The sequence below is a fragment of the Sinocyclocheilus anshuiensis genome, unplaced genomic scaffold (assembly GCF_001515605.1).
Source record: "Sinocyclocheilus anshuiensis isolate Anshui unplaced genomic scaffold, SAMN03320099.WGS_v1.1 scaffold522, whole genome shotgun sequence".
NCBI lineage: Eukaryota > Metazoa > Chordata > Actinopteri > Cypriniformes > Cyprinidae > Sinocyclocheilus > Sinocyclocheilus anshuiensis.
In genome coordinates this window covers 776,796-794,881 of record NW_015544185.1, presented here as the reverse complement: position 1 = coordinate 794,881, position 18,086 = coordinate 776,796, and the positions used below count along the sequence as shown (strand labels likewise).

General features: G+C 33.9%; 3 protein-coding genes across 5 annotated transcripts; 2 read left to right on the top strand and 1 right to left on the bottom strand.

Annotated features, from left to right (window-relative positions):
* Positions 1 to 5,750: 5,750 nt before the first annotated feature.
* LOC107696420 (tumor suppressor candidate 2-like) lies at positions 5,751 to 8,934 on the bottom strand. Of its 2 annotated transcripts, XM_016496734.1 has the most exons (4): positions 8,857 to 8,934; positions 7,698 to 7,892; positions 7,193 to 7,313; positions 5,751 to 6,470 (listed from the first exon to the last, which is right to left on the bottom strand). In XM_016496734.1, exons 2-4 carry the CDS (start codon positions 7,844 to 7,846, stop codon positions 6,405 to 6,407), a joined length of 336 nt encoding a protein of 111 aa, XP_016352220.1. In that variant the 5' UTR covers positions 7,847 to 7,892; positions 8,857 to 8,934; the 3' UTR covers positions 5,751 to 6,404. The 2 variants fall into 2 exon arrangements, with proteins under 2 accessions (XP_016352220.1, XP_016352219.1); XM_016496733.1 differs by lacking the exon at positions 8,857 to 8,934 and having other exon boundaries at positions 7,698 to 8,293.
* Positions 8,935 to 9,743: 809 nt separating this feature from the next.
* On the top strand, positions 9,744 to 13,039 carry LOC107696419 (high mobility group protein HMG-I/HMG-Y-like). 2 transcript variants are annotated; one of them, XM_016496731.1, is made up of 5 exons: positions 9,744 to 9,998; positions 10,547 to 10,645; positions 10,872 to 10,949; positions 11,473 to 11,509; positions 12,378 to 13,039. In XM_016496731.1, the coding sequence occupies exons 2-5, from the start codon at positions 10,556 to 10,558 to the stop codon at positions 12,404 to 12,406; spliced, it is 234 nt and encodes a 77-aa protein (XP_016352217.1). In that variant the 5' UTR covers positions 9,744 to 9,998; positions 10,547 to 10,555; the 3' UTR covers positions 12,407 to 13,039. The 2 variants fall into 2 exon arrangements, with proteins under 2 accessions (XP_016352217.1, XP_016352218.1); XM_016496732.1 differs by lacking the exon at positions 11,473 to 11,509.
* Positions 13,040 to 15,676: 2,637 nt separating this feature from the next.
* On the top strand, positions 15,677 to 17,713 carry LOC107696457 (diphosphoinositol polyphosphate phosphohydrolase 1-like). Its single transcript, XM_016496795.1, has 2 exons — positions 15,677 to 15,975; positions 17,552 to 17,713. The coding sequence occupies exons 1-2, from the start codon at positions 15,877 to 15,879 to the stop codon at positions 17,696 to 17,698; spliced, it is 246 nt and encodes an 81-aa protein (XP_016352281.1). The 5' UTR covers positions 15,677 to 15,876; the 3' UTR covers positions 17,699 to 17,713.
* The last annotated feature ends 373 nt before the right edge of the window (positions 17,714 to 18,086 follow it).

The window sequence follows — 18,086 nt, the reverse complement described above, 5'->3', positions numbered from 1 at the left end:
AAATAGGGCACAATCTACTATGTTAATATGAAGGAATTTTCCGTATTGATTTTTCAAGGGTTTTTTACCTGCATTTTAAATTACCCATTGTATTTTGTGTTTTCGGGTTACAGGGTTACAACACATAATGTCCTGAAAAATTACTTGTACCTTTTCCATTTTTCTCAGTATTTTTCTTACAGTGTACTATCTGATCAACAATCTACAAGCTAAGGTGTATCATAAATTAACAATTATTCAATTATTATTATTAAATTGAACAATTGCAAATAGCAGCTAACTTAATTCACGTGATGTGTGTACTGCTAGGCATCTTTGGTTTCCTCATTTTGTGTAATTTAGATGGAAATTGTGTGCCTTTTTATCGTTTGAGTCACTTATCAAAAGTTGCTAAAAACTGCCAAATAAATTTTGAAAATAGCTACATATTTTGCTAAGGTGCTTTTGGAAGAAAATGTTGCTAGGGTAGTGTGAAAAGTTGCTAAATTTAGCACCAAAATGGCTAAATTGGCAACACTGGTTATCACACCACATCGCCTGTTGCTGCCTCCTACAGAGAGACTTTCGCGAGTTTTCCTCCTTTCATAAAGACTGGAGATCAGGCGGAGTGATGTCGCGTGAGGTCTGATCTGTCAATCTTCTCACGTTCTTAATCTGAGGGTGTTTTCACACAGCGCGGTAAAGTTAGTTTTAGGTTTGATATTCGCTGGATATTCGCCTAGGCTGCTTTAGGGACCGTCTGCAAATTTACCTCTCAGTACAAAACGTAGTCCAATAAATAATACAAATTATGTTTACAACGCGATAGTAAATGCCTTGTTGGCAAACTGACAGGAAATATTTAACCAATATGTCGCCATAGACAATATCTCCCTTACTGTATGTACAGTACACAACTATTTTCTTTAAAAAATTACTATAATTCACCAAAAGTTTTTTTTTTTAATGTTCCAAAGGTTGTAGTATATTCCTAGTGGCCAGACTGGCTTACTACAGGTGAAAGTTTGCCAATATCACCCTTACTGTACATACAGTACATAATTAATCTTCAAAAACCATTACTGTAATTGACCAAAAGGGTTTTTTCATGTTCCAAAGGCTGTAGTACATTTGTAGTTATGAGACGGACTTACTACAAATGAGATTTTGCCAATATCTTCCCTACTGTACATACAGTACATAATTCATCTTAGAAAAAAATTACTGTAATTCACAAAAAAAAAATGTTCATGTTCCAAAGGCTGTAGTACGTTTGTAGTTACAAGACAGATTTACAGGTGAAATTTTGCCAATGTCTTTCTTACTGTACGTACAGTACATAATTATTCTTAAAAAGAGTTACAAGACTGATTTACTACAGGTGAAATTTTGCCAATATCTCCCTTACTGTACATACAGTGTATAATTATTCTTAGAAAACAATTACTGTAATTCACCATGAGGGGTTTTTTATGTTCCAAATGCTGTGGTACGTTTATAGTTACAAGACTGACTTACTACAGGTGAAATTTTGGCAATTTCTTTCTTACTGTACGTACAGTACATAATTATTTTTAGAAAACAATTACTGTAATTCACCAAAAGTGTTTTTTCATGTTCCAAGGGCTGTAGTACATTCCTAGTGGCCAGACTGACTTACTACAGGTGAAATTTTGCCAATATCTCCCTTATTGTACATACAGTACATAATTATTATTAGAAAAAAAATACTGTAATTCACCAAAAGTGTTTTTCATGTTCCAAAGGCTGTAGTACATTCCTAGTGGCCAGACTGACTTACTACAGCTGACATTTTGCCAATTTCTTTCTTAAGGTACGTACAATACATAATTATTCTTAGATAACAATTACTGAAATTCACCAAAAGTGTTTTTTTTTTAATGTTCCAAAGGTTGCAGTACGTCTGTAGTGACCAGACTGACTTACTACAGGTGAAATTTTCACAATAACACCCTTACTGTATGTACAGCACACAAATATTTTCATTCAAAACTAATTCACCAAAAGCTTTTTTTTGTTTTATTCATGTTCTAAAGGTTGTAGTACGCTCCTAGTGGCCTTGGATTCTACATCAGATTATTCATATTCATATTCATATTCATATTTATTTATTTATTTATTTATTTATGTGTGTGTGTACTGGTATATATGGTTTATGAGGACACAAATGTGTATAATGTCCATCATATCTGATAGATTTCGTGATCTTTTAAAAGTGAATAATGGGCGATATTGAAATTTCTCATTTAGAGATTCATCAGACGATAATATGTACCAATGTTTATGAATAATTGATTTTATTATATTACTATGCTCATTGTATGTCAAGGAACAATTTACAGAAAATTTTCTTTGTTTTTTAATGGGCTTTTTTTTTTTTTTTTAGAATTTTTTGTTTGAGAGAGATTTCTATTTGCACACACACACACACACACACACACACACACATACTTGCCTTTGTGGTTTACGGGGACTCTCCATAGGTGTAATAGTTTTTATACTTTTTTTAAGCCTTTTGTTTTACAGGGACACAGGAAGTGTCCTCATAAACCATGTTTATGTTGTAGTACCCATGACATTATACACATTTGTGTCCTCATAAACCATATATATACCAACACACACACACACACACACACACACACACACACACAAATAAATAAATAAATATGAATATGAATAATCTGCTGTAGAATCCAAGGCCACTAGGAACATACTACAACCTTTAGAACATGAAAAAAAAAAAAAAGATTTTGGTGAATTAGTTTTTAATTAAAATATTTGTGCGCTGTACATACAGTAAGGGTGTTATTGTGATTTCGCCGTTTCATTTATTTGGTGCAGGGGGCGTGGCTTTATTCACCACCGTTTCCGTTTAAAAAACATTTTGCACCGTTTTTGTCGGGGCTGAACGCAGCTCAGCTCACTGGGGAGTGTTTTCCTTTATGCAAATGAGTATGAAGTGTTCACTGCGGGTGCAAAAAATATTATACATGCACATTTTTATTCAAATCTAAATATTAAACAGTATACAATTATGTATAAAATAACAAAACGGCAAAACAACTACAAAAATAATCTAAAAAAGAAAGATTTATTAACATTATACGTGCACTTTCTTTCAGTAAAAGTTGTAATAAATCAGTTCAAAAGGGAAATATTTATGAATCGAAGTTACTTGAAGATAAAAACTGCCGGAGAATCAAACTCAAGGGGAGAGTCTTGAGGAGTCTTAGTGGGTGTCGTCTCAAAAGAAGAGGTTTTCTGAGCCAAGATCATTTCGAGGAATTCGAGCTAATGACTTTTGAGGGCTTCTATTCACACCCGCCTTTGGGTGGAATAGCCAATACCAGGCATGAATTTGTGAGTGGGAGAAGTTTCCTTTGTCTCCCTTTATGGCCCATTTGCATGTTTCTGGCCGGTCTGGAATATTGGTGCAGTTTTAACCCAAACACAAGTCATTTACTTGTCTTTGGAAACTGTTTGAAGTCAGTTGGGGAGATGATAGTGGTAGACTGCTTAGCATCTCCTTGATAGTGGGGAGAATTATTTGGCAATTTAGCACCCATATAAATGTATAGTCTGTGGCCAGGACTGCAATTTATATGCAAATGTCAAAGGCTAAAAGGGGTCTCTTAAGCCATAAACCCCAAAGACCATCCATGATTTTACGCAGACGCTACAAAGTTTTTTTTAATGAATTTAAAAAAAAAGTGAAAAAAAAGAAAGCAATGAAGAAAGAATGAAAATGATAACAAGGTAATGATCCTAAAAACTTTTTTTTTATTTTTTTTAAATAAAGGCCCAATTGCCCAAAAATAAGTGATTTACCGTTCAGGCTAGTTTGGTTTCATTTATTTATTTTACTAGAATTTTATTTTATTTTTTTCAATTTTTCTACCGTCATATGAATGTAATGTATGAATGTAAGGTTAAATTAGGCTAATTGTATTAGGTATTAGGTTTGGTCTATAAAACTGTGTGAGCAATAATAGTATGGATTCATTGAAACTCTTCTGATGTTTGAGGATGCACATAATGGATATGAAATCAGAGTAGCATCAACAGGTGGTTCCTTTCTGACAATGACCTGCAGAGATCCTGTTCCGCCGTTTCTGCATATTCTGCTAACTCATGTGTCGCCTCTGTCAGTGTGGGTGTGTGTTCATGAACGAGAGAGGTCCACTTCCTTCCTCGGGCCTTTTCCTTTCCTCCCCATTCTTGGGGTTTTACATCACCGTTTCTTCCAACTAGGCAGCGCCAGGAAGCTTTAACAATATGAGAGGAACTGGACAAAAAAACACACCCATCACGCCCGCCTCCCAAAAATGACAAACTCACATCCTTGAGCACTAGGAGAGATCAGAGACAGCGGTTCCCCTGTTTTATCACTCCATCTCTACTCCTATAAGACACCATGGTAAAGGTCAAAGGTCATCCGGCAGCTTTATTTGTTGAAAAATGATTTTATTTAGAATTTAGGTAAGATCTTCATATAACTGGCAAAAACTGAGGAATAGCTCTATCATGTACCAAGGACATTAAACATGTCTCTTATATAAGTAAACCAAATGTACCCTTAAAGCATAAATAAATTTCCTTTTACAGTTCTTTTAACAGTACTTTCACACATGCACAAGCCCGAGGGCCCCTGTAACCTCCACATGTCTCATCAAGCATTCTCTCATAAACCCTCCAAGCGTTTATTCTCTTATCAGTGTCAGTGATTGTGCGCAGACATGCCATCCTGTCTGAGCTTCCTGTATTTCATTCACGTGGGTGGGACAAACATTCCCAGTGAAGTCATTTACATCAAGACAGATGTCCGTTTCTAATGAAACATACCTTTGAGGGCCTGGCCGGCTCTGATAATGCGTCTATCGTATGTCGATGGAGATCAAGCCACCGTACAGGAGTGAAAGCCTCCCAGCGGTAAACTTCAAAGAAAGCGAGGAAATATTGAAAACAGCTTAACCTCTGGCATTTCATAATATACCACACCCAGATCTCCGTTGCCAGGCGAACTACAGAACCGACAGCCAACATAAACTAAATATGGGAGAAGAACTGCGTTTTCAATCCACAACAAAGAGAAAAAGTGTCCAAAAGAAATTATAAAAAACTGACTAATTTATTAGACAATTATTTTAAAAATCTGTTTCTATTGTATTACAACTTCTTTGCGTTGACCCAATAGTGAAATTCCGAAAATTATTATCTCAAGGACAAAAACTGATAAATAGCATAGATTCTATACTATTAAATTAATTAATAATGACTATAAATAATTATTATTATGAATGTCCATAATTTATATAATAAATAATAATAATAAATTAAAAACTTGTGAATTTTCAGGGTAGCAATTTAAAATCACACATGCACAAAAAACATGTTCATTACTTGAAAATAAAATAATAAAATAGATATTTTAAAAACTTATTTTATTTCAGCTTCAACATATCTCATTTTGTTTAGTGCAAGTTAGTTTACTATATAGACATTAAAACACTAATAAAAATGACAAAAACACAACAAAAGTACTAAAACTTTAACTAAAATGAAAGTGAAAACAGAAAATATATAAACAAAATCTAATTAAAAATATGATCAAAAACTGTAATGATACATCAGTGATACTAAAATACCAATAGTCACAACATTATAATGTACTGTTTGAAAAATAGATATTTATTTTGAAATTTGCTAAAGATTATATTTAACAGTGTTAAATATTCACAATTAAATATCCAATATCAGCTTATACAGCTGTATTCAATTATTCTAATATCGACTAATAACTGATATGGTGCCGACAAATTGTAAATCATTTAATAAACATCCTCAGTCTCCAATTTCCTTTTAGCACTGTCTTTTCTCACTGAATATTTAGTTTCACTTTATGGACTGTGACTTTAATTTCATGTTATTATAAACATTTACATTGAGTTACATAATTACTACAATGTAATCTGCTAAACACTTTTATTCAAGTATATCAATTCATAATTTACTGTACAATAAATGAGAAAAAAGTGCAGATGTGGGTTGCAACCCAAAAAACAGAGTCAGACTTTGATATAACAGAATATTAGAATATATGACATTAAACACACGAGTGATTTATGTACAATCCCTGCATTGCTTTAGGCTCCATGCTTACACGCTCTCACTGCACATGCATTCCTTACTGTACATCACAGAAGACAAGACATCGTATGTCTGCTGTCTATACACAAATCAGAAAATATGATTCATGTTTTTGGTCAAGTGAAGGGCAGAATGCCCTCGCTGTCGTAACAGAGAGCCACAGCATCCTTTCAGAAGAACACCGAAGGTGGAAGGAAGTCTTGAGTGATTGTGACGCTCCTAGAGTCATGACACTTCCCACAGAGTCTGTGTGCTTATATTTCACACAGGATGACAGGGAAGTCAGCGTGGATTCGTGGGTGATCCAACTGAATGACTCCCTGTAGAAATGAAATTTTAAAAATACTGTAAAAAATTTTAATATAAAAAACAGAGCTATAAAACTCAATTATGTGATTTAAGGTAAGTGAAATGTTTACATAAGACACCATGAACGAACAAACAAACAAAAAAAAGATGTGTTGAGAAAGGAGACCAGGATCAAACGTCAAACAAACAAACAATTAAATAAATAAATAGAAAAATAAATAAATAAATGTTTAACCATGAATGAATGAAGGTAAATTAAATATTTAGATGAGAGACAATGAATGAATGAATATTAAATAAGTAAATGTTTAACCTTAAATAAATAAATAAATGTTTAAATAAGAGACCAATAAATAAAGAAAAAAAAAAATAAATAAGCTTGTAGTCAATAGTTTTTTAGGCTATGTTTTTTTTTTTTTTTTTTAGCAGATACACATTTTAAAAAAATTTGGTATCTTTCTATTATGGAAAAACTGACCAAAATATTTCATAATAAATTATATGCTACTAAAAAAATCAAGTAGCAAATCATAGGTTTTCCAGGCTGTGATGTAAATTAAAAAAGGATAAGCCCTTGAATAAATCCAATCTAACATTGTCTTTAAGATTAATTTTAAAGTTTAATCATCATAATTTGTAATTATTCTGTTTACATTTCACATGATGTCTTGAGCTGATCCTGTTGATTTACACTAAATATTTCTCTGTAACTGACTGGATCAGTATCTCTCACCTGAGGTATAAGGTTTTTCTGGATTCTCTTCAGTTTAGCTTTCTTTCTGCCGTTCTTGGTCACCACAGTCTCCTCATAAAATTCATGAGCCAGATCTCCATCTTCATCGAAATACAAGGAACTGCAACAACAAACAGCAGCTGGATGAATGCAGGTCTCACTTCACCCAAAAAACAAGAACTTATTAAGAATTTAAAATGTGAAGTCTTTATTTATTATTTTATTTAATTTATTATCATTAAATTAAATATTGATTTATGATTCTGGCATAATTAAAATTGAGCACACTTTCCTGCAAACTACTGAAAAATGACCGTTTTGTTGTTTGATGAATGGTGACAGTTAGATTTGAGTTACATTATTAAGAATGAAGCAAAGAATGTGTCTTTCTAGAAACAAAATATAGCTTCTTATTACCTTTTCATGGTTTTGAGGTGAAATGTGACATGTTCCTGACAGATCATCCAGGTCAAAAGCCTGCAAGATCACAGTTTTTAATGTTTACCTTCTCCTTGTAAAGACAAATGGTGTTGTGTTCTTGGAGCCTCGTAGACGTGCTAAACACTGTTCGTTGACCTCACCGGGAGCTTCTCCTCCAGCTCCTGAGCTGCTAAAAGGCCAGACTCCTTTGGTTTTGGATCCGCTGCCTCCCATTTTTATTGACAACGCATTACTGTAGAGGCGGAGCGTCGGTTCAGTCCTGAAAAATGACAATGTTATTTGAGAGCATATTACAGACTTCTCAGGCAACATATGTTAATGCAACTGGGCATGTGTGGCTTGTGGTGTGGCTTCAAAGCACTGCTGTGGCTGAACTAGCTCTCTGAACTCTGAGCAAGAACCTGTGGTCAGGTCTTTTTATAGTCTGTAATACCTGGAGGCAAGGTCCAAAATGAACACTCACCAAGCACTAGATGCCAGTAAAAACTGGCTTTGGTGGATGGTAACTTTTATAGAAAATGCAACATACCACCTGAAATGTGTAGTTTTCTTTTCGGGGCTAAAATAAATAAATAAACAAATCAATAATAATTATTAAAAAAACTGAATCTGCATAATTTAAAAGCAAACAGAAAGGTTATTTGTGACAGGTCTGCTTAAAATGGTCCAACGATTATGTGACAAAAATAAAGATTTGAGAATTACTGTATATTGATCACTACACCAATGTAAAGAAGGCAAAGCTATCCATCTGTCTATCAAATCTATCTGAATATTAATTAGTCATTAATCAAGTATTTTACGTACACATATGTTGTGTATATTTGACCATTTTAGTAAAAACACCAGCATTCTCAACAGTCTCTAAACACACAGATCCGCTGGTTAAAACTGTAATCCCAGTTAGTTAGCAGGCTAGCTGATTATGCCTGAAGAGCGTCACTTTAACAACCCGTATTCTCACAACTAACCACTATTTTACAAGTCTTTGAAATCCAATACATTTGCAGTACGAATGCACGTATTTTTTCTCAAAATGTTACTGACTCGCACTAATAAGGCTGAATGTTATTGAATTGTTTGCAATGTAAACAAGCCATAAGCCATTCACAGCCATTCAACACACAACAAAACACGACTATCAGGCGTTTCAGTTCATCGGTTCGGTTCGGTTTCATTCCAGAAGACATTCAAATAAAAGATCATGTGAAACGCATACATACAGATCATGTACATCTCATTGTTTTGGTTCTTCTAGTCTGCTTTCTTCAAGCACTATGACGTAGCTTCATAACGTCACATTTACGCGCCCAGTCACGGAAACTAGACACAAACCAGAGCCCCTTGCTGCAGTCACGTATTATTATTTCTTTCTTTTTCTTTTTCTTTTTCTTTTCCTTTTCTTTTCTTTTTTCTTTTATAAAATTTAATAATATTACAATTATATTTTTATATTATATGATCTATCTATCTATCTATCTATCTATCTATCTATCTATCTATCTATCTATCTATCTGTCTGTCTGTCTATCTATCTATCTATCTATCTATCTATCATCTATCTATCTATGATCTATCTATCTATCTATCTATCTATCTATCTATCTATCTATCTATCTATCTATCTGTCTGTCTGTCTGTCTGTCTGTCTGTCTATATCTATCTATCATCTAGGCATATGTATTTTATTTCATTATTTATTTATTGTGAAGCCATTTGTATATTATATTACATCATATTATACTATATTTTTAAAGAAGCTTGACGACTAATTTAGTTTTTATTTATATTAAATGTAAAAGTTATTGGTTATTATTAATTTTTCATCATTATTCATCTATCATCTAGTTAATTTAATTAATTATTTATATATTATTTATATGTTTATATATTATATATATTATTTATTTTAGTATGAAGCTATTTGTATAGCATATTATATTTTATTATATTATTTAAATAAGCTTGAAGATTTATTTATGTATTTTATTTATTTTAAAATGTATTGATTTTGTACTTGGCGCCAGTAACTTGTCACAGCCATCATATGCAGCATATGGCTCGTGAGATCCGCCTCTCTTCCCATCAACCTGCGGCTCAGCCTGCTTTTCCATTGGCCTTTTATTCCACTGACAGGCGGCTATTCCTGAACTCGCTTTAATCGCATCTATTCCGCATCTCCCGCGATACGATCGGAAGCGACAGAGTTAATTCCGCTCTTTTCCACACGCAGACGTCTGTTTAGCTCGGAGTTAGACCGTGGTTTATTGGTAGACGGTCGGTTGCGCTCTAATTCAATCAGCAGAGATCGTGCGGGAGGTGGGGCCACCGAACAGAACAGCGCGCATCACACCATTATTTTACTGTAAGTGCATGTAAGTGAAGGTTTCGTTCTGTTTTAAATGGTTGCACGAGGGCTGTAACGCTCATTTGCACGTCCGTCTCAAAGTGCAGCGCGCACTATATGGCTTCCATACAGATTTATCGTTGCATAACCTACTGAGCGACTCGTCTGTGCATCAACACCATTTACCAAAGTAACCAGAAGGGTTACAGACATGAATGCAGTTATTAAACCTTATGAGACTGACTGTGCATTTTTTAATGTACCAGGGACCCTCAATGCTGTGTGCATAAAATGATCACAGTATATCTTCCTTTTAAACTTAATCAGTTGACTTAAGTCAACTAGACTAGACTTAAGTAATTGTCATGGACATAATCAGCTAATGCATTCAATGCAACTAATAAACCTCTATTTAAGTCATACTGAGTCCTGTTGGATAAAAGCATCTGCTAAATGTCTAAATGTAAATGTAATATTAGTAGGTAATCAGTTAGGCAATGAATTCAAATTGCATCTCTTTGGATATAAAATCAGCTGTTTAATTAATTTAATTTCTATTTAAACAACCAAGAAACATGAGCGATTCAGAGAAACAAACAGTCTCCCTTAAAGACAAGGATGGAGTGGAGAAAAGGGGACGAGGAAGACCAAGAAAACATCCAAAGGTATAAAATAATACTGTGTTATTAGTGATCAATTATTATAGTGATCAAGTAAACCAGTTTACTTTCTGAGTGAAAAGAAAATAATAATGCATGGGGCTTTTTATTTTTTTCAATGACGCAATTACAGTATAGATGGTATTTTTATATAAATACCCTAAAACCCCAGTTTTGGTAACATTACAATGTTGTATTAAGACAACTTCTTAATAAACATGTTTTCTTCCAGGAATTGAGTGGGTTGCCAGCTGCGAAAAGACCAAGAGGTCGGCCAAAAGGCAGCAAAAACAAAGGCCCATCCAAGAGAGTAAGCCTTCTTTTTATAATTAACTCACACTATGAATAATTAGTCTCTTTGTGTGATTATGGCATAGCCGTTTGCATAGATTTAAATATAGACACTATTTTTCTCACTATTGCCGAGTAGTACAACACTTGTTGTGTTGCAACGGTTTGCAAACACACAGAGACATATGCATTATTAATTATAAGTGTATGCAAGTTTTTCATTGACAGCTCATCCGCCGACCAAATGCAGGTGACCCGCTGTTAGCCACTTAGGCCTGAGCAATGCACTGTCAGCTCCCGCCTCAAGAGTCCTCAATGAACTCAATGCCCCCTCCATCTGCTGTCATGTGCAGAAACAGGCTCCCTCTACTGGTGCTCTTGCCATTCATTGCCACATTGGCCTGTGAAAATGCTTTGAAAAAATAGAAGCGCCCTTGGATTTATCCAATAGTTTAGCATGGGAGGGACTATTGCATAAAACTAAGTGACTGATTTTTTAACACTTGAATAATTGTTTGTTAATTTCGTTTTCTGTGCAATAGAAATCGTTGGCTTCTGGCAGCAAACCGAAGGGAAGAGGTACATATTAAAATAATAGTTTGTGCAAAAACAAGATTTGTGTTCTGTGGAACACTGCTTATTTGAAAAGTTATTTCATGTATTCTTTTTGTTTATTTATTTATTTATGTATTGTGAAGCTATTATATTATATTATATTATATTATATTATATTATATTATATTATATTATATTATATTATTGTTTTTGCATCATATATATTGACTATGGCCAAAAATCTATACTTTATGCAAGTATGCAGATGTGAATGCTTGGCCAATGCATTTAAAAAGCACAGGGTCCTGTTTGAAATTAATTTAACATGCATTTTTGCAGCATCAAGTTTTGTGCATAAAATCCATGGAAGAAAGAAAATCATAAAGCATGAGAGTAAATGTTCAGTAATTGTACACTGCTGGTCAAAATTTTTTAATAATTAAGTGTTTAAAATAAAATAAATAAGTGTTTTTGAAAAAGTCTCTTCTGTTCACCAAGGCTGCATTTATTTGATCACAAATACAGTAAAAGCAGTAACATTGTGAAATATTATTACAATTCAAAACAATAGATTTATATTTTAATATGTATTAAAATGTAATTTACTCCTTTGATGCAAATCTGAATTTTCAGTATTATTACTCCAGTCCTTCAACATTCCTTCAAAAATCATTCCAATTTGCTGATGACCAGTAGTGTATTTTTTGGCGAACTGTCTCTTTAAATTTTATATTTCATTTCAAGTTGCACAGAATTGACATGCAAATTTAAAGGTCAAACTATCTTGCTAAACCTATTTAAAATGGCATTGTAAATGTCGAATATAGCATGCAAGAGAGAAGCTTTGCTTCCATGCATTTCATCCCCAAATGTTTGATTTCGTTCCAAATAGGAAAAGGAAAAACCTCAGGACTCATCTGAGGATGCTGAGGAAGATGATGAAGAGGAGCAGTAACAATCTAACCGGAGCACTACCTCATACCCAAACAAACAAACCAACCGTCTGCTCTCCAACCTGTGAATAACATGGAATGTCATTCACGTCTTTCTACAACCACAAAAGGACAGTAATAGATGTAATATTCTGCATAATACATGAGTTTTATGTCATTAGATCAAATATACTGTAGACACCAGAATCACACTGCATACAAATGTCATGTGTTTCCTGTTACCTTTATTATATATCTATTGGACTGAGGTGCTTTTCTACTTACTCTTTGTTTGTACTGTTTAGTAATTTTTGTGTCCATATTGTAGACTAGATTTAGATCAAGCTATAATTTAGTGTGTAACATCATGGGCTTAATAGTTCTCATAGAATGCATTCATTTTGAATATAGCTGTTTACAGTTTACAGAATAACAGTTTACTATAGGTTTTTTGTTAGTGTATAATACTGTGCAGCCATTAGTGAATATTTGTTTCAAGGCAGGTTCTTATATTTTGTAATCAAATATAAGTTACCCAGGCCAGATGTTGAGGGAGCACATAGATTTAGTTTAAATGAATAGTTCACCCAAAAATGAAAATTTGCTGGAAGTTTACTCACACTCAGGCCACCAAAGATGTCTTCATCAGAACAGATTTGGAGAAATGTAGCATTACATCAGTTGCTCACTGATGGATCCTCTGCAGTGAATGGGTGCCGTCAGAATTGAGAGTCCAAACAGCTGATAAAAACATCACAATAATCCACAAGCAATCCACACCACTCCAGTCCATCAATTAATGTCTTGTGTAGAGAAAAGATGTATGTTTGTAAGAAACAAATCCATCCTTAAGACGTTTTTTAAATGCAAACTTTTTTTCAAACTTCCTCCAGTGAAAAAGTCATCTCATCTGAATCAGGAGAGAAATATGCACAGATCAAGCACCGTTTACAAGCAAAAACAGTCTAAAACAAATATGTTGGTGGATTTTGATGAGAAGGGCAATGGGGGATGGACGTTTTTCACTAGAGGAAGCATTATTGTGGATTTTTTTGCCAAAAGTGACTGTTTGAATTTAAAATGCCTTGATGGATTTTTTTTAAATTTTTTTTTTTTTTACAAACATCCTTCTTTTCACTTCACAAGATGTTAACTGATGGACTGGAGTGGTGTGTATTACTGTAGCTGTTTGGACTCTCATTCTGAAGGCACCCGTTCACTGCAAGTGAGCAAGTGATGAATTACTTAATTTCTCCAAATCTGTTCTGATGAAGAAACAAACTCATCTGCATTGTGGATGGCCCGAGGAAGAGTACATTTTCAGCATATTTTCACTTCTGAATGAACTATTCCTTTAACAGCAGCTTATAATGTGGTGTTTTCCACTAGAATTCCCAGGAATCAGCATTTATGATAATAGCAAAGGTTTGTATTTGGATGTATATGTCTGTGTTTGTTTGTAATTGTCACTATAGAAATTTATGGAAGCATTGTTAAATTTTGAAGCCATCATTGACACCAACCTTGCGGGTACAAATAGCACTTTGAAACTGATTCGCAGAAAACAGACGTCTTTGCTGGTGTATTGTGTTAGAAGACATTCCAGCTTATTGTACTAATTCCTAATTGGGAATGAATTTGGCACAGCACTTTGTGATTCTTAAATGGTTAAAAATAGATGTAAGGATAAAACTAATGGTGAAGAAAGAAATAATGCATCAATTTAAATATTTCCCTAATATAAGCTTTGCTAGAAGTGCTTCTCAGGTGGTTTTGCTTCAGGACGCCATCAAGTGGTGACTCAAGGTACCAAAAAGTAAAAAAAAAAAATCCTTAAAACCAGAACATTGAAATGTATTAATATTATCAATAATATAACATACACAAACCACCTTCTTACAGCATTTCCTTAAAGGACTGTTTGCATTACAGGTATCAGCTCAAGGTTCTCCACACCCAAGTGCTTTTGGAATATTTATTTCTAAATTATTTATTTTAATCATCTAGCTGTGTACATGACAAATCACAACAGTGACAATAAGCTATGGTTCTCAAGGATTCAGATTTGTTTTGTTTTTTTCAGGGTCCCTAAAAAAATAAAATTATACACTCCCTTGAAATCTTGAGTTATCAGATGCATATGTTGAGCAAAAGTGCAATCTAAATTATAGCCCATGTTAATGCTCTTTCAAACAATACTGGACTGTATTTTATGCATTCAAGTCCTCATATCTTCTGAAATATTCACCTCAGGTATTACGGTGTCATGAACAGACAGCAAAAGCCCAAGATAATGTAAATTCCTTCAGCAGTATATTCTTTATTCTGCAGCGATTGTCCGTGTAGCAGTAAATAGCCTACATAGGCATATGGTGTGTGACATTTTATTAATAAAATATTAGTTATAAAATGTGCATTAGATTTATAGAATTTATTTGTATGTAGAGTGTGGTGATCTTAATAAAAATACTTTTTCAAATTGTGGATTTACATATTTTGCAATACTAATTATTACTGTTATATTTTAATATTCTATTTTATTAATATATTAAATGTTATAGGTTGGCATAATAATTTAAAGAAACATGTTACTACTTTAATTTAAATACTAAATAACCTGCAAAGGTCAAATAGATATATTTTGAGAGAGTTTAAACAATTAAAAATATAAACATAAATCCTTATAAGGAGATTTTTATATTTACTTTTTTTAATTGTTGATGAAGTTTTATTTCAACTTCAATTTAAATACTAAATAAAGTGAGGTAATGATATATTTATTTGATAATTTTTAGTATTCGATGAATCTGTATATCTTATAGCTATTTGTCATTGTTAGTGTTGTTTTATTTGAATATTAATTGGTTATAGGGATTTTTTTATAATTTTAATTGAATTACATGTTAGTAGTATTTACATACTAGTATTACTTCACAAACTCCAAGACAAATTACAGTACTGTATATTTTAATTAAATATTTATTTGATTAATATTATGACAATTAGTGTTAATATAACGGTTTAAAGTCATAATAATAACTTAATAAAAATGAATATTGTATATTCTGTAAAATACGGTATTTTTATTCAATACTGATTAGATCAATTTAATAATAACAATTATTGTTAATGTAATTAATAACAGTTAATAAAACAAATTATTATTGATAATAATTATTATACAATGAACGGATTGTTGTGCGGAATTTCATATCCGCAGGCCGTATTCTCTAAAACCAACAACGTTCTTTTTGTCCGTATGCGCTGTGCAGGCTGCGCAGAATGCGTACATCCCGTAGCGGTTTCGATAATGGCGTCTGACTCCGAGATGCGCTCGGCTTTGGAAAAATGAAGCGTAGAAGAGCTTATTTCCAGTGATTGACGCGGGGCTTATTTCCATTCGCGGACCTTGCCTCTCTTGGTTCACGTTCCGATCTCAGTCGCGACGCCCAGCCCGAGATGATGAAGCTCAAGTCGAACCAAACGCGCACCTATGATGGAGACGGGTACAAGAAGCGGGCCGCCTGCCTGTGCTTCAGGAACGAGACCGAGCAGGAGGTGAGTCGCGCCGCCGGGAGAACGCGCGATGCGTGCGTCTCTCAACGCGTCAGCTGGTGGATCTCAAAGCCTTTGGCAGCGCGTTAGCGGCGTGCTATTAGCGGTTAGCCCGGGACTAGTTAGCGGAGTCGGCCTAGCGTTAAACGACGCGACAAGCGCTAATCAACGACGGCGCGACTCGTTAACAGCTTGATTGATTTAGTGAAATCCATCTGATGTGAGCATATGTGCTGAATCTCAAATGAGAGGGTCCATCAAACGCAATAAAGTAACTTACTGTGGTGTATCATGGTACATTCGATGGTAATACTGTGGTAAATTGAGACTACCAGCATTGTGTCCAAAATACCATGGTATTGTTTTGATTTGAGCACCACTAACAAGAAGTACCATGGTATTTTTTTTTTGAAGATATCTGGAAGACCATACCATGGTACAGTGATGGTATAAGCTAATACTATAATGCTTTGAAATATACCATGGTACTGAAATTCATGTGTTTCTTGAATATGGATAACCATTTGGTACTTACAAGAATACCATAGTACTGTCCTACCATTGTACATGTCTGAAATACTTTTTTTATTTTTGAGCACCACTAACAAGAAGTACCATGGTGTTCTTTGGAGATAATTGGATACCATCATTTACAAAAAAGTACTGTGGCAGTACCATGGTACAGTGATGGTATCAGGTAATAGGCCTACTATAGTACTTATATAAATATACCGTGGTAAAGTGTCTTCAATGTGGAAAAACATATGGTATATGGTGCGTCTAAGAAGTAAATGAGAGCACTTTATTACATCGTTTGAAAGCATAAGTAAAATGGGGTTTTCAGTAACCAAAATAATGCCAACATTTATATTATACAATTTTATTCCAGAAAAAGGGCCTCATTTATAAAACACATTTGACCCTAAATGCCATTGGTTTCATCTTACATCAAAAGTGAGGAATGAATGTATTACTATTCATTATAATTTAATTCATAAAGTCAGAAACTGATGTGAAAATGTTTTCATGCATATGCCAACTAAAAAGCATGCAATGCATACAAACTTTTTGCGTTTATATACGAGTAGTAATTAAAATAATTGATTGTAAAACTAATTTATACATTAATATTACTATATGTGAAAAATGAGTTATATTTTAATGGCTTTGTGATTATTACGTCACCGAAATGAATTAAATTGCTTAAATGAGGGGTTTATTAATAGGGATGCATTCAGGAAACCTTTTTCAGATATATAAATTTGATAAATTATTCATGGTAACATTTCAAAAACAGTTCACATTTAAGATCGTTCTGCACATATCTTTAAAAATGAGGCCCCAGATCTTCACAAAAATGCTGAAATTACTACTTTTCTAGCAAATAGTGACTCAAAATGAGTTTTGCCGGGAGATTTTGAACTGACACAAGGGTACGCATCACTTCTGTTGAAGAGCAGTGGCCAATGGCGATTATTTCACAGTGGCCCATTATTAATTACCCAGACCGATATATTGTCCTATCACTGACTTTCAGCCAGTCCACCAGACTGAAAACCTGGAATATGTGTCCACACAGGTGTTATTGGTAAGCAGCAGCAGATACCCAGACAAATGGATCGTACCCGGAGGAGGAATGGAGCCCGAGGAAGAGCCCAGCGTCGCTGCTGCCCGAGAAGTCTGTGAAGAGGTTTGGCTTTCATCTCTAGGATTATGCATGAAATAGATTATCATCATCATGTTTATTATTTATCATGATCAGCTGTCCATTACAAAGACTCTTACGCCATTTGTAGGAGATCTCATAAATTTATCATGCTTTTCAGTAGATATTTCGATGGCTAATACGGTAATGTGGATAAAATATACACACAATTTCCAATTTAAATGCACACTGATTTTTGTACAACATTTACTTAGATTCAAAATCAGTCAATTCTGGCTGTAAAACACGACCAATGGACCTGATCATTTTAATATTGCCAAATATCACCCCGATTAATCAGCTAATGTTAGTCTCTCCCTCCTAACAATAACTGATGTTTTGGCATAGATTTTTGACTCGGTCCGTTGTGCAAACATGGAAACTAGGTTTTCTCTCTGCTGACACTTAA

Excerpts from the sequence above, each read along its gene's own strand:
- LOC107696419 (XM_016496731.1), top strand. The coding sequence starts at position 10,556 with ATGAGCGATTCAGAGAAACAAACAGTCTCCCTTAAAGACAAGGATGGA. Across the intron at positions 10,646-10,871 it reads GACCAAGAAAACATCCAAAG|GAATTGAGTGGGTTGCCAGC; the intron begins GTATAAAATAAT and ends GTTTTCTTCCAG. Across the intron at positions 11,510-12,377 it reads CAGCAAACCGAAGGGAAGAG|GAAAAGGAAAAACCTCAGGA; the intron begins GTACATATTAAA and ends CGTTCCAAATAG.
- LOC107696420 (XM_016496733.1), bottom strand. The coding sequence starts at position 7,945 with ATGTTGCCTGAGAAGTCTGTAATATGCTCTCAAATAACATTGTCATTT. Across the intron at positions 7,314-7,697 it reads TTTGTCTTTACAAGGAGAAG|TTCCTTGTATTTCGATGAAG; the intron begins GTAAACATTAAA and ends TTGTTGTTGCAG. Across the intron at positions 6,471-7,192 it reads AGAAAAACCTTATACCTCAG|GGAGTCATTCAGTTGGATCA; the intron begins GTGAGAGATACT and ends TCATTTCTACAG.
- LOC107696457 (XM_016496795.1), top strand. The coding sequence starts at position 15,877 with ATGATGAAGCTCAAGTCGAACCAAACGCGCACCTATGATGGAGACGGG. Across the intron at positions 15,976-17,551 it reads GGAACGAGACCGAGCAGGAG|GTGTTATTGGTAAGCAGCAG; the intron begins GTGAGTCGCGCC and ends GTGTCCACACAG.